Genomic DNA, 14,960 nt, shown 5'->3' on the forward strand with positions numbered 1-14,960 from the left:
TATGGAGAATCAATGTGTCACAGGGTAGAAATTTCCATAGATTTGTTGGTTTGGTTTGATTTTCCTCTTGATTTTAATCTTTACAAGGAGCTCTGGTGGCGTAATGGTAAGGAACTGCTCATGGCTCAGGTCCACCAGTTGCTTCATGACAAAAAGATGGGAAGTCTCCTCTCATATGATTGACTATCTCTGAAATCCTACTGGAGGGTCAGCTATGAGTTGGTTCCAACTCGATGTTACATACCTACAATAATAACATAACTTTTATGGAAGCAGACCATTACCAGGTCCTGCTTCTGAGCGACAACGAGTAGGTCCAGACAGCCACTGTTCTGGTTAGTAGCTGAGTGCAAATGGTTTGCACCCCCAATGAACTATCCCTTTGTGTGTATGGGGGCTATTTTTTACCTCAACTTGAGCAGATTCAAACATCCCTTAGAGAAATATGGTCCCCTCCCTTCCACAACCACAGTGAGTCATGGGAGTTGGGAATTATAACTGGAAAACACAGCCCGATGGTTGTCAGAACATGTTCCTGGTGCTTCTTCTGGTTCCCAAACACTCGGTAATGATGGCTTTCTCAGATGACAGCCAAATGACCCCTGGACTGTGTGTATGATACGGAATTTCTAAGCTCAGCCAGAAGCTCATCCTTGACACCCTCTGTCATTCATTCACTTACTCAGTAGAAACTTATCCATTGGGGAAGAACCTAAGCCACATGTGGTGCTGGATTCTGGAGAGTCATGGAGGGTGGACAGGACAGATAAGGACAGAATTGAAGTTCCACTCTAGGAGGGTAGCTGAGGAAGTGATAAAGAGATTATAGTTAAAAGTGTGATGAGGGACATGGAGCCTGTAGAACTGTTAGTTGCTGTTACATCAGTTCTTATTCATGGCGATCTCACATGTGCAGAATAGACTGCTCCTTTGGGTTTTCAAGGCTGGGACCCCACTAGACCTTTCTTCTTAGATGCCTATGGATGGAGTTAAACTACCAACCTTCTAGCTTTTAACCATTTGTGCCACCAAGGACTTAGTACGAGAAGTAAAAGATCAAAGAGAACAAAAAAAAATTCTTATTATTTTCAAAGATTTTTTTTAACAAAAAGAGAGGGGTATGTTTTGGAGCTTCTTCTGAAGTTGGTGGGGCTTAGGTAGAAACTTCATGGTAGAATAGGAGTTCAGTCACCTAGGAATGGAGATAGGGAAGAGTTAAGAGCATGTGAAAAGTCTCAGAGGAACAAACACGGAATTTAAGGAAATGAGGTGTCTAATCTGGCCAGTCATAAATAGCAAAGGGGAAGTAGATAAACTGGAGGAGAGGGCAGGGCCAGATCCTGCAAAGAACTGCTCTTGGGCTAAAGAACAAGAAAGGCGCCTATGCAGATGGAGAAGGTTTTTGTTTGTCTAGCAGAGCCAGCTACATATAGACCTCGATGGTCAGAACATGTTTACTTATGAAGGTGCCAGGTGGGAAACTTCTGTATTTTGACCCCTCTGGTATGGGAGGGGAGCCCTAATGGCCTACTCCGTAGGATGTTGGGCTTCTAACCCCAAAGCTAAGCATCTGGTGGTTGGAATACACCTGCTGCTCTCCACAGGAGAATGATAGATAAGGTCCTTCTGTGCGATTTACAGCCTTGCAAACCCAATAGAGGGTCAGCTCTGAGTTGATTCCAGTTTGATGGCAATGTGTTCCGCTATAGACCTTATGAGACCTTGATTAGGGTGGCTGGCCGATCTTAGGTAGGGGCTTGCTAAGAGCAGAGACTGAACTGGGAAGGTGATTGCTCATGAAGGGAGGTGACAAAGCAGATCCCTGTGTAATTTGGTACTTCAGTGGAGGCTTTTATTGTGAATGGCAATAATGAAGATGAAAAGACAATTAAAAAAATCTTTTAGAATAAAGATCAGCAATCTTTTCTCATAAAGGGATACATAGTAAATATCTTAATGCTTTGAAAACCATGAGTATCAGCTACAATGACTCCCCTCTGCCATTATAGCACAAAAGTAACCATAACTCAGCTCGCTTCTTGCTGTTGCATTGGACCCAACTCATAGCTTCACTTAATTTTCAGAGACTGTAAATTTCATGGAAGGAGATTGACCATTTTCCTATGGAGTACCTGATGGATTTGATCTGTTCGCCTTTGGGTTGGCAGCACAACTCCCTATCCACTAGGCCTCCAGAACTCACTAAAAAAACCTATAGGCAACATGTAAATAAATTATCATAGCTATATTCCAATAAAACTTTATTTATAAAAATGCCAGAGGGCTGAATTAGTCTAAGGATTCTAATTAGCCAACCCCTGCTCAGACCTATGTGACTAATGGTCACTTGAATTGTGCTGTAAGTGTAAAATGCACAATCAATTTGGAAGACGTAGTACAAATAAAAAGAATATACCCCAGTATTTTTTAAAACTTATTACCAGTTGAAAAGTAATGTTTTGGATATACTGGGTTAAATAAGGTGCATGACCAAAATCAATTCTTCTGTTTCATTTACCTTTACCTTTTAAAATACAGCCACTAGAAAATTTGGGATAGAATTTCTGTCTCTTACTTTGTTTCTGTTGCCCAGTGCTGCTCAAAACAACTCATTTTATCTCCAAAGGAAAGACAGATGAAATATTTGGACCTAAAGAGTCCTAGACAGGGGATTTGTTTTAATAGAGACACAATAAAGTAATTGGAATAGATTTCTAGTTGAATATATATATCCTGTGCCAATGAGTTGATTGATTCTAACTCTTAGTGACTCTCTAGGTCAGAGTTAAAAATGCATAAGACCATTATTGTAAAAATAGAAGGATAACTAGTAAAACGTGTGGGGACCCAAAGAGGGAAGGGATGAGAGAAGAGAGGTGAGGATGAGTATAGGTGAAATCACAGGGTTGCACAATTTGGTGGGTGGAGGGAGGGGGTAAAAGAAATGGGAAGATCTGGTGAGGACTAGAAAAGACAGGGTAATGGTGGGCATAGTCCAATGGTGATTAAGTGTATAAAATATAATGCATGCATGAGAATGGTTGAAACACAATGTGAATGAAGAATAATATGAAACACAATGTATATGAACTTTGTAAGCAAATTGATATGAAATAATTTTTTAAATAAAAAGAAAACCCCAAAATGAACAAAAAGCCTGCCCCAAGGGGTTTCCAGGGGTATAAATCTTTATGGAAGCAGACTGCCTCAGCCTCATCTCACTCCCTTGGGATAGATGGTTGTTGCTGTTGTTATGTGCCGTCGAGTCGTTTGCGACTCATAGCGAACCTATGTACAACAGCCCTAAATTCTGCTCTGTCCTGTGCCAATCGCACTGTCTCTGACACTCCCATCCCAATTATCCCAGTCACTGAATCAATCCACCTCATAGAGGGCCTTCCCCTCCTGCGCTGTCCCTCCACCCTCCCAAGCATGATGTCCTTCTCCAAGGACCAGTCTCTCCTCACAACATGTCCAAAGTATGTTAGACAGAGCCTCAGAATCCTTGCCTCCAAGGAGCCACCCAGTTTAACCCTTTCCAGGACGAATCTGTTTGTTTTCCTAGTAGTCCAGGGTATTCTCAATACTCTTCTCCAGCACCACAGCTCAAAGGCATCAATTCTCCTTTGATCCTCCTTGGTCATTGTCCAACTCTCTGATGCATAACAAGTGATTGTGAAGACCATGGCCTGCATCAGGCACACCTTAGTCTCCAGAGAGACACCATTGCTCTTCAGTACTTTGGAGAGGTCCCTAACAGCAGACTTTCCCGTGGCAGTGCGCCTTTTAATTTCCTGGCTGCTGGTGCCAAGACTGTTGACTGTGGAGCCAAGCAAACTAAAGCTGTGTACAATCTCAGTCTCTTCACCATCCATCCTGATGCTGCCAATGGGTCCAGTGGTGAGAATCTTTGTCTTCTTGACAATGAGCCTCAATCCATATTGGAGGCTGCAGTCCTTGACCCTCTGCAGCAATCAGCTAGTTGTTTTTACTGTATTTAAAACAAACAAACAAAAAACCCAAACAAACTCAGAGCTCATTCCTGTCAAGTCGGCACCTTCCTTTAGGTTTCAGGGCAAAACCATAACTTGCATGAGAGACTGCCCTTATTTCTGTCCTGTGGAGCTGCTGATGGATTTGATCTGACAGACAGGGATCTGTGGTACTCTGCTTTTTCAAACTATTAACCACTGCTCCTCAGAATAGGAGCATTAAAAAAAAAGGATTAAAAATTGGTAGTAACACTGACTTGAGCATTAGCTCACTTTTTATATCGCAATAGCATCTCTCCACTCTTCTGAACTTCCTCATACTTTCAGGTTTCTTTAGGAGTTGGGAGAGTAGGCAATGTTTCCTCAACTTATTGGATTTAGAAATATTTTTTTTACAAAATCTTTCAAGAACGCTAATTAGCAAGTCAATCTGAGGAATACTGGTCTGCTTGATGATATACAACCGATATATATGATTTTCCAGAAGTCCAACTCATTTGGTTGTTTTTAGCACTACAGAAATAGATTTACTGTTAACATGACACGGAATAGTGAGAAAGCCATCAGCCTGCAAGGCATGAAGATTTGAGCCAAACTGCTGTTTCTAGTTACAGATTCCTTAGATTGTCCCATCTGCAAAAAGCACCTACTGTGTGTCAGCCCAGTGTAGGTCCTGTGTATTTAGTGGGTGGTTATGCAGTCAGACGTTGGATCCCAGGGCAGGGAGGGGGTGAGGCCCAGAAGCTCTGGGTATTGATAATAGGAAGATATGACCTGACCTGATCCTCTGTCCCTCTCTTCCAGGCGCTGCAGCCTGAGTGACCAGATCATGGAGACCCTGCTTGGTGGCCTGCTGGCGTTTGGCATGGCATTTGCCGTGGTCGATGCCTGTCCCAAGTACTGTGTCTGCCAGAACCTGTCTGAGTCACTGGGGACGCTGTGCCCCTCCAAGGGGCTGCTCTTTGTGCCCCCAGACATTGACCGGCGCACGGTGGAGCTGCGCCTGGGCGGCAACTTCATCATCCACATTGGCCGCCAGGACTTCGCCAATATGACGGGGCTGGTAGACCTGACCCTGTCCAGGAACACCATCAGCCACATCCAGCCCTTCTCCTTCCTAGACCTTGAGAGCCTCCGCTCCCTGCACCTGGACAGCAACCGGCTGCCCAGCCTCGGGGAGGACACGCTGCGCGGCCTGGTCAACCTGCAGCATCTCATTGTCAACAACAACCAGCTGGGTGGCATCGCCGACGAGGCCTTCGAGGACTTCCTGCTGACCCTGGAGGACCTGGACCTCTCCTACAACAACCTGCACGGCCTGCCCTGGGACTCGGTGCGCCGCATGGTCAACCTGCACCAGCTGAGCCTGGACCACAACCTGCTGGACCACATCGCCGAGGGCACCTTCGCAGACCTGCAGAAACTGGCCCGCCTGGACCTCACGTCCAACCGGCTGCAGAAGCTGCCCCCGGACCCCATCTTCGCCCGCTCTCAGGCCTTTGCCCTGACTGCCACGCCCTTTGCCCCACCCTTGTCCTTTAGTTTCGGGGGGAACCCGTTGCACTGCAACTGTGAACTGCTCTGGCTGCGGAGGCTGGAGCGAGAGGACGACCTGGAGACGTGCGGCTCCCCTGGGGGGCTCAAGGGCCGGTACTTCTGGCACGTGCGGGAGGAGGAGTTCGTGTGTGAACCCCCCCTCATCACCCAGCACACGCACAAGCTCCTGGTTCTCGAGGGCCAGGCCGCCACCCTTAAGTGCAAAGCCATTGGGGACCCCAGCCCCCTCATCCACTGGGTGGCCCCCGATGACCGCCTGGTGGGGAACTCATCCAGGACGGCCGTGTACGACAATGGCACCCTGGACATCCTCATCACCACGTCTCAGGACAGCGGGGCCTTCACCTGCATTGCCGCCAATGCTGCCGGGGAGGCCACGGCCACCGTGGAGGTGTCTATCGTCCAGCTGCCGCACCTCAGCAACAGCACCAGCCGCACGGCGCCCCCCAAGTCCCGCCTCTCGGATATCACCGGCTCCAGCAAGACCAGCCGCGGCGGGGGCAGCGGTGGGGGTGGGGAGTCTCCCAAGAGTCCCCCTGAACGGGCCGTGCTTGTGTCCGACGTGACCACCAGCTCGGCCCTGGTTAGGTGGTCAGTCAGCAAGTCTGCGCCCCGGGTGAAGATGTACCAGCTGCAGTACAACTGCTCCGACGATGAGGTACTGATTTACAGGTGAGCGAGGGTGTGGCAAAGGCAGGCGGGGTGGGAGGTGAGGGGGCGCCTGGGAAGGAGGAGAGGCTCGGGAAGGGTTCTGGGGTGTCCTTGCCTAGCTGTCATCTCAGAGGTCTGTGTGAGGATCTGAGGTCCTATGCACCCTCAGGAGTCTGCAGGTAAGCACAAGTAAAAAGAATATCAAGTATACAAGTAGAAGAACAGAACTACATGAGCATCCCAAGTGGGATATTTGTGCAGAGGGACCTCACCTCCCACGTGGGTGACAGTGCTAGGTCCTTCTGTGCATAAGAACTTTGTGTTTTGAGCTCTGCCTGGAGGACACATGGGAGCAATGATCACATCTCTTGGCAAAGGATCTGACTCCTCTAAAAGGGGCTGAATTTGGCCTTCACCTGGATAAATGAATCAAACCAAGAGTGGTTAAGGCTTTAAAAGCAGAAAGCATGATACTGAATTCATGGCTCGGCCCTGGGCAATGAATAAATTTGGTTCTTTGAGCATGCCTCAGTGCCCTCATCTGTAAAATGGGGCTAATGAGTACCAATCTTCATCTGGGCACATAATAGCAGATAATTGGTCTAACTCAAACTGGCTTTGAAGAATAAGAGGAAGGGAGGGGGATTTGTTGGGACCTGCTTTAGCAACTCAGCGTTTGAAACATGAGAGACCTGCTTCAGGCTCAGCAGGGTCAAAGGCATCCCCCCAAACAGCTTGTGGTCCCAGAGTTTATTGTTATTAGTTCTTCTTTTCTCATTCAGAATCCACTTATAGCTGTCCCTCCAGCAGGTTTTTGAGGTTGTAAGTTGCATAGGAGGAGACCTTCCTGAGGATTTCTGAGACTGGTGTTTTCAAACTGTCAGAGAAGACTGGCCTTTGAGCTAGGATCACACCTCCTCATGGGTCACCAGTACACCAAATTTCATCATGAGTCAATTCCCACTTTTACTGACCCCATGTGTACTTAGCAGAACTGCTGTATAGAATGTTCAAGGCCTTGCCCTTTCAGAAGAAAATTGCCAGATCTTGCTGATACTTAATCATATTTTTGGCTCCCAGGAACTCCCAGAATGTCTTCTCTTTTGTAGATTTTGTTCTACTTGCGAACAAAATTAGCAGCCTTCTAAGCAGCCCTGGATTTAGGGAGGGGAGCGTTTCTTTCTCAACTGGTCTCACAGAATTCCCAGATGAGCTCCGGGTAATATGAACCCCTGTACTGATGGTATCATTCTGTCCATCTGCACTACAGTGACCTCCTCAGGAAGTGGAGACAGGGAGGTTCACCTGCTAAAGTTGTTAGGAAGATCAAGAGGCCATTTCCTAAGCCTGGAGAAGAGGAAGTCCTGACAGGACAACTACAGTAGAGTCCTTATGTCTTTGTTGTGATGTGCCTTTGTGTCGAAACTCTCGTAGCTGCTCCTCCAGTGGGTTTTCAGACACAACACAGTAAATCACACAGGAGGAGAATGTCCATCTTTCTTCCTCAGAGCAGCTGGTGGATTTGAACCACATGCCTTTGGGTTGGCAACTCAACTCTTTATCACTTGGCCACTAAAGTATGTCATTAGGAACAGATGCCCCCACCCCTTTCCCGCCTCATTTCCAATTAAACAGGCAGGTCATGCCCTGGAATCTTACTTACTTGAGGATTGAGTGATTTTAATTGAAATTGTCTGTGGTTGATTTTATGCATTCAATATGATTATTGTAAGAAGAGCTACCATCCACTTCATTAGACCGTCAAAGGATCGATGATGTGAGAGAGGTCAAGAACCACTGCATGCATTGTTGAGAATTCTCCCAGCTTTATGTTTCTGAGTTGCTGAGTCTTTGAATAGGACCTGAGGGGGAGAAGCACACACAAGGAAGGTATTCCTTCACTGAATAGAGTGCATGTGATTGAGCAGGCATGTGTCTTGAAAACTGTTGTGTAGACTTGGGGACTAGGTAAACTCCCTTACCTGGCATCTGTTTGGCTCATCCTATGGCAATTTCATTTCTCAGGACACAGAGAAAGCAGCATTAGAGAACATAAACAGACACGTGTACTATTAAGCTCAAATATCCATATATGTGTTGTTGTAATCATAAAAAGAAATCTTTGTAGAAAATATCAAAAGCAGCATTAATATTAAATATGCACATATGTACATGTACACGTATATATGATAAAACCTGAGTATGTATTAATATGTATATTTTATAATTATAAAAATATAGAAAACTTAGAAGTAAGCATTAGAAGTTAAATACATAACATATATTATTAAAACTAAGCATATACTGTAGAGACATTTTCTAATTATAAAATAAACAGTCTCAGTAGAAAAATTTCAAAAGCAGCATTTAAACTTCAATACACATGTATATTTTAAAATTTAAATATGTATGTACTTTTATAATTATGAAAGTCATAAACATTCAATGTAGAACATTTGGAAAATATAAAGAGGAAAATAAGAATTACCTGTAATCCTGCCATTCAAAGAAACAAAAGATATTTAGAAAGTGAGTTTTACTAATTTCAAAACATTCTTTGTCACTGTTCTAGTATATACGTTTTGTATTTTTCCATTCAACATTTAGCTTACCCAGTTCCCATGAACTGGTATATATAAAAAAATATATTTTTTATTTCTCTACATTCTAATTTATTTAACCAACCCTCTACTATTAAATATTTAGTTGGTTTCTTATTTTTCAACATGAAAAATAACACAGCGGTGGCCATCTTTGTACTTAAATAAATTTGTGAAATTTCAATAATTTTTAGCATATTTTCCTAGGGGGTGAATTATCGGTTTATGGAGTAAATTATAATACTTATATGTGGCATATAAATATTTATTCAACCTCTTACCAGTGGGAGGGGACGGTGCTCTCTTTGACCACAACTCTGCCAATATTGAATATGTAATTACTTTCATCTTACCAGTTTGATAGGTGAAAAAAGAAACTTGGTTTAATTTGCATTTCTTTGATAACTTGTGAGGTTGACCTTTTGAAATAAGTCTATTTCTTGGCTTGTGAATTTATTATACAGTCTTGACTTTGATGAGACTGTAAAGGTGAGAAGATACTCTTTCCAAGGCTTGCCTGGGCCTCTGCGTGGTTCCCCAGGGGGTTCTCAGACACCCCAGGCTGGAGAGAGGAGAATCCTGTGCTCTGATTCACTCTAGATAAGGATCCAAACTGTTTTTAACTGATGATTGAGAACTTGGAGACACCAGGTTCGTAAATATACAAATAAAGTGCAAGCACATGACACCTTGGAATGAAAAACAAAAATTCAGGAGCCGATGTGACTTCCTCTGAGGATGACCATGAAGCTTAGCTCGTCATATCTTTCAAACACATAAAACATACTCAAGGAATAATATCACTCCGTTACTATGAAATCAGCCTCAATTCGTGGCAGTCCCATGTATGTCAGAGTAAAACTATACTACAGAAAATTTTTTAGAGATAGTTTTTCAGCAAGAGTTCACCAGACCTTTCTTCCAAGGCACCTTTTAATGGGCTTGATCTTCTACCATTCTGTTAGCAACCAAGCACGGTAACCATTCATATCACTCAGGAACCCCTCAAGACATACAAATTATTATTGTAGCTGTAGCAAGGGTAATAGTAACATCAAGTAAGACCATTATCTTATTTATTCTCCTGGTTAAGAGGTCAACTATACCATTCAGTCTTTAAAGCAGATTTTCAAAACTTGTGACAAAAAGCTGTGAGTCTGTAGTAAGATAATAGCCATAATAAGTACTAACCAATATTGTGAGAAACTTTGTGGGATTTGCATAGAGGCAAGTAGTATCTCACTTGAGAGCTTGGATGCTAACCATAAAGGTTTTCCGTTTGAACCCTATAGCAGTGCTGAGAAAGATCTGGCAATCTGCTTTCATAAAGATGGCAGCTTAAGAAATCCTATGGGGCACTTCTTCTCTGTTATATGGATTCCTTATTAATAGAAATCTGTTCCACAGCACTTAACAACAGTAACAACATACACACCAAAGCAGCTCTGGTGATTCAATGGCTAAGCTCTCAGTTACTAATATATAGGCCAACATTTCAAATTCACCCAGTGTCTCTGTAGCTCTAAAACACAGTGGTCAGTTCTCATAAGAAACCCTATGGAACCGTTCTACTTTGTCATATAGTTTCAACTGGACGGGGCTTTTCAGAAGGAGGTAGAGCTATGATTTTAACTCCAGGTTTCTGACTTCAGATTCAACTACTATGACCTTGCTGTGAAACATCCAAAAAGGAACCATAGCCTTAGAGAAGTTGGAGATTTAAGAAATAGAATGTGGATTTCTTTTTTTTTAGAAAATAAATTGTCTTCAAATGAAAGAAAATAAAAAATCTAGCAGACACTACAGTAACTTTTTTACATGCTTAGATATGCTAACAAGAAGATGGACAAAGGAAAGGAGGGAAGATGTCAGAATATGAATATTAAGATGCACAAAGTATGCAGACACAGTGAAAGGCAACCAAAGGGGCTTTTTAATGCATGTTCATAGCAAGAGGAAACACTGACAGAAATCTATTGACTGAAAAGTAGGTTGTGATGAGAGTAGATAAGAGTCAATAGGAAAAGTCTTGCTGTTTTTACTCTACTACTATCTTCCCTGGTAAAGAGAACAGCATAGCAATAGTAAGACGAATCTGCATTGAGAGCCTCCACTGTTCAACTCGAGCATCCCCAAGTGGTGTGTGGTGCATGAGGTTAATGTGCTCACCAAAAAGCTGGAGGTTTGACTCCACCCAGAGGCACGTCAGGTGAAATTACTTCTTAAATACCTGCTTTTGGAAACCCTATGGAACCCAGTCCTATTCTGACAGGTGGGTATCCAGGAGTTGAAGATGACAGTAACTAGGGTGGAGGGGGAGGAAGGAAAATCTAACATTTTCTCAGGAAACCTCAAAAAGTAAGAACAATCATTATTCTACTTTACAAACCATTAATTTGTCCAGTATTACACAGAGCATTAATAGTATAATCAGATTTTAATCCAGAAAAGCTGTATGTTTAACTAGAGTCTCCACCTGGAAAGAACAAAATAAATATAACAGAAAGGAAATTGAAGGCCAACAAAGGTATATGGTGCGGCCATACTGTTTTCTGGTTCCCAGGTTGAAGGAACTGGTAGAGAATGTTTTTCCATGCCTGTTTTGCTGACCTTGAGACAACATTGGCAGAAAGAGAGATGCCTATGACTATGACAGGGTGAGTGGAAAGTCATAAAACAAAGGGAGTCATAAAAGTCCTAAAGCTGAGCATGAAGTCCATACAAGAGACTAGAAAGGATTGCTCAGTAGATGGCTCTGAGCCCTAGGAAAAGAAGGCTGAACTCAACGAGGGTTCACTTGTGGCAAATCCTACCAATCATTGTTTTATCCTCGGGAGACACTGTGAGCTTGGGATTCTCAGCCTTTTCTCTGCTCCTTGTTGTTACAGGGGTGAGGCTCCATTAGTAGCATCCCTCTTTGCACAGATATTCTCTTCAATAGCCTGGGGACTGGACCCGAATCTCTGGAGAGGCAGGTGTAGTTGAAAAACATTCAGGAAGTTTCCATGGGCAGTGAGTCATGATCGTAAACTGAGAGCATTCCAGTTTTCTAGGATGTGTGATAAAATTTCATGCTCTTTAAGAACAAAACTAGGAGATGGGAGCTGGGGAAGTAGACGGCAAATTCGTTGAACAATCAGATTGATTAATAATTTGATGGAAACGTGCAGGAAAGCCTCTAGGCTGTGCCCCAACGTCTACCTCCATGCCTATTCTGCTCAATAATGTTTTCTTACTGATGTGGATAAAGACACAGCAGGCATGCTTTGCCAATTGGCATATCCACAAAACTAGGAACACTGACATAATCAGTGACAAAAACAACACTTTACGTGATATTGGTAAAATAGTAACTTGCACTAAAACAGACATTGTGAATTTTGGTTCAAGGAATCCAGTGCACAGGTTCAAAGTAAAGGAAATCTGACTCAGTTATAATTTTGTGCGCCTTAGGCTCAGAGTTTTAGCTAGTCTCAAGGATAGCATGGCCAAAGTGATGGAGCTGCTGAAAGGTGCACACAGTGCTTTGTTGTGTGGACAGCAGGATAATGCTCACAATCACGGGATATTGTGAATTCGGCTGAGTTCTCCGAGCTTCTGAAAGCAGAGCTCTAGTATGTTTAACCCAGGAGGGCACCATGTGACTAACACAGTGCTTTCAGGGCCCACAAGTTAGTTGGAAAAGAATAAGCTTTTGAAAGACAGATGAAGGATATCTTGGAGATGAGATATATTGGAAAGGAAATGATAGCTTTCTTATCTGAAGAATTTAATGAGTGACAGAGGGAAGCACACACATGCATGCGCACACACACACACACACACACACACACACACACACACACACAGAGAGAGAGAGATTGAGAGATTGTTTATTTGAAAAGAAAAACCTTACATACCTCTCTTGTTGATCTTGCTGCATCTGGTGATGAAATACCTTGACTCTGTCTCTTCCTCCCTGGCGTGTGCTATTCCTGGGTGCTCATCTCTGCACCTCCCTGAACATCTTCACTCACAAAATCTATTCAACTCAACCTGCTCAGCGTCAGCCATTCAGCAAGGAGTTTTCTCAAAGTAGTAACATATCAGGAACAGAAAGATTCAAGCAGAATCAAGCTGGCTTCACACCAGGGATACTGAATGGGCAGCCTGACTTCAGACAGGAGTGGAGTTATTTGACTTAAATGTTCCCTTCTCTAGAGTCTGTGAATCTCCTTAAGACTTTCATCATCCTATCCATGACGAAGACGTTGTGGCTGACACTGTTGCTAAATATCTCTGCTAACATCCACCGTGGTATCTTGCTAAACCCATTTGCTTTCACTAGTAGACACCACTGGAGTAGCTTGCTAGGATTAGGATGATGAGCCTTAGGACCTTAGATCAGAGACAGAACTGGACATGAATCATGGACAAGTCACCATTAATCACCCCATTATTTAAGGGAGGGTGTATATCTTCATTATCTGTGCTGCTCTAACAGAGATACCATGAGTAAATGGCTTTAACAAATAGACATTTATTCTCTCACAGTTTATAAGGCTAGAAGTCCACATTGAGGTAGTTGTTCAAGGAGAAACCTTTTTCTGTGTGTGCTTCCTGATTCTAGGAGTTTCCCAGCCCTAGACCAGGGACTCAAGGGAAGTGCTTCACTCCTGGTTCTTCTTTCTTAGTGGTACTGAGTTTTCCCACCCCTACCCCTGCTCTACTTGCTTCTCTTCTCTTTTCTCTCTTACAGAGAAAAGGTGATGCCAGCCACACCTCAGGGGAGCACTCACCCCACTTACATAATTTCAGGGCTGTGACTTGATAAAGGATGTTGTATCCCAAACTAGTATATCTTAATTACATCTGAGATCACATCATCAGGGATGATTACATCATTACACATCTGCCTAGAATCCTACCTTACTAACCATTATACATGTTAGAGTTTACAACACATGGAATACTGATATAATGCTAAGAATCATGGAGTAGCCAACTTGAAAAATACTTTGGGGAGACAGTTTATTGCCCAGCACCCTGGGGAGATATGAGCAGGGTCTGGAAGCATCAAGATCTATACTCTGGAAAGGAGCAACAGAAGCATGTTGTCATTGTTTTTGTTGTTGTTGTTGTTATGTGCAGTTGAATCAACTGCAACTCATAGTGATCCTACACACAGTATTTGAACCCTGCCCTATCCTGAGCCGATCTCACTATCTCTGACACACCCACTCCCATTTCCACAGTTACTGTGTCAATCCATCTCATCCAGGGTCTTCCCCTCCTGCGCTGCCTGCCCCTCCACTCTTCCAAGCATGATGTCTTTCTCCAAGGATTGGTCCCTCCTGGCAACATGCCCAAGATATGTGAGATGGAGCTTCAAAATCCTTGCCTCTAAGGAGAAACATGATTTTAGCCTCTCCAGGACAGATCTGTTTGTTCTCATGGCAGTCCATGGTATATTCAATACTTTTCTCTAGCACCACAACTCAGATGCATCCATTCTTCTGTCACCCTTAGTTATTGTCCAGCTCTTTGATGTGTAGCAAGTAATTACAAAAACCATAGCCTGGATCAGATGCACCTTAGTCTCTAGACTGACATCGTTGCTCTTTAGCACTGTGAAGAGGTCCCTAAGAGCAGATTTTCCCAATTCAAGTTGGCTTTCCCCAAATAATAGATAACTAGAAAAAATTTTAATACAGCTGTGAAGCAGTGTCTTGCTCTTTGATCAGACACTTAGTTCCTTGGCTGTCTAGCCTCCTGGCACATGGTCTTCTTGAGGACACTTGGCTGAGCCCTGTAGTCTGGCATTACCTTGCCTGTGTCTTGTGTAACAGAGGAGGGTCTGACTGTCCCATCTGTCCATCACAAGACCTGGTCTTTCAGGAATCAGTGGGGTTAATGGGGAACTGTATCGTTCAGGAGAGGCATGAATAAGTGGATGAACGGGAGAGTGGGAGAAGATAGAAGGAAGGGAACTTCCACTGCCCTCCTGCTCCCCACCTGGAGAGAGCAACAGCCTGTCCCAGCCTTGTCTCATCCCTGGTGTGACATGGAAAGTTAAGTGCCCTGCATGTCATTATCAGCCCAAATGACATTCACAAACACTTGTCTCCAAGAGTCATCAAGAACATCTGTCACCAGCGTGATGTTACAACCATCCCCAGGA

At 43.7% G+C, this 14,960-nt stretch overlaps 1 protein-coding gene across 1 annotated transcript in view; it reads left to right on the forward strand.

The window, feature by feature from the left end:
* Positions 1–14,960, forward strand: part of LOC102862754 (leucine-rich repeat and fibronectin type-III domain-containing protein 2-like) — a 334,434-nt gene that overhangs the window by 266,624 nt on the left and 52,850 nt on the right. The window contains exon 2 of the mRNA XM_006882013.1: positions 4,797–6,221. Within this exon, the coding sequence (XP_006882075.1) occupies positions 4,822–6,221 (1,400 nt within the window). The 5' untranslated portion in view covers positions 4,797–4,821. The remainder of the gene's footprint in view (positions 1–4,796; positions 6,222–14,960) is intronic.

Source organism: Elephantulus edwardii, unplaced genomic scaffold (genome assembly GCF_000299155.1).
Source record: "Elephantulus edwardii isolate Elephantulus edwardi_28Jun2011 unplaced genomic scaffold, EleEdw1.0 scaffold00017, whole genome shotgun sequence".
In the NCBI taxonomy this organism is placed as follows: domain Eukaryota; kingdom Metazoa; phylum Chordata; class Mammalia; order Macroscelidea; family Macroscelididae; genus Elephantulus; species Elephantulus edwardii.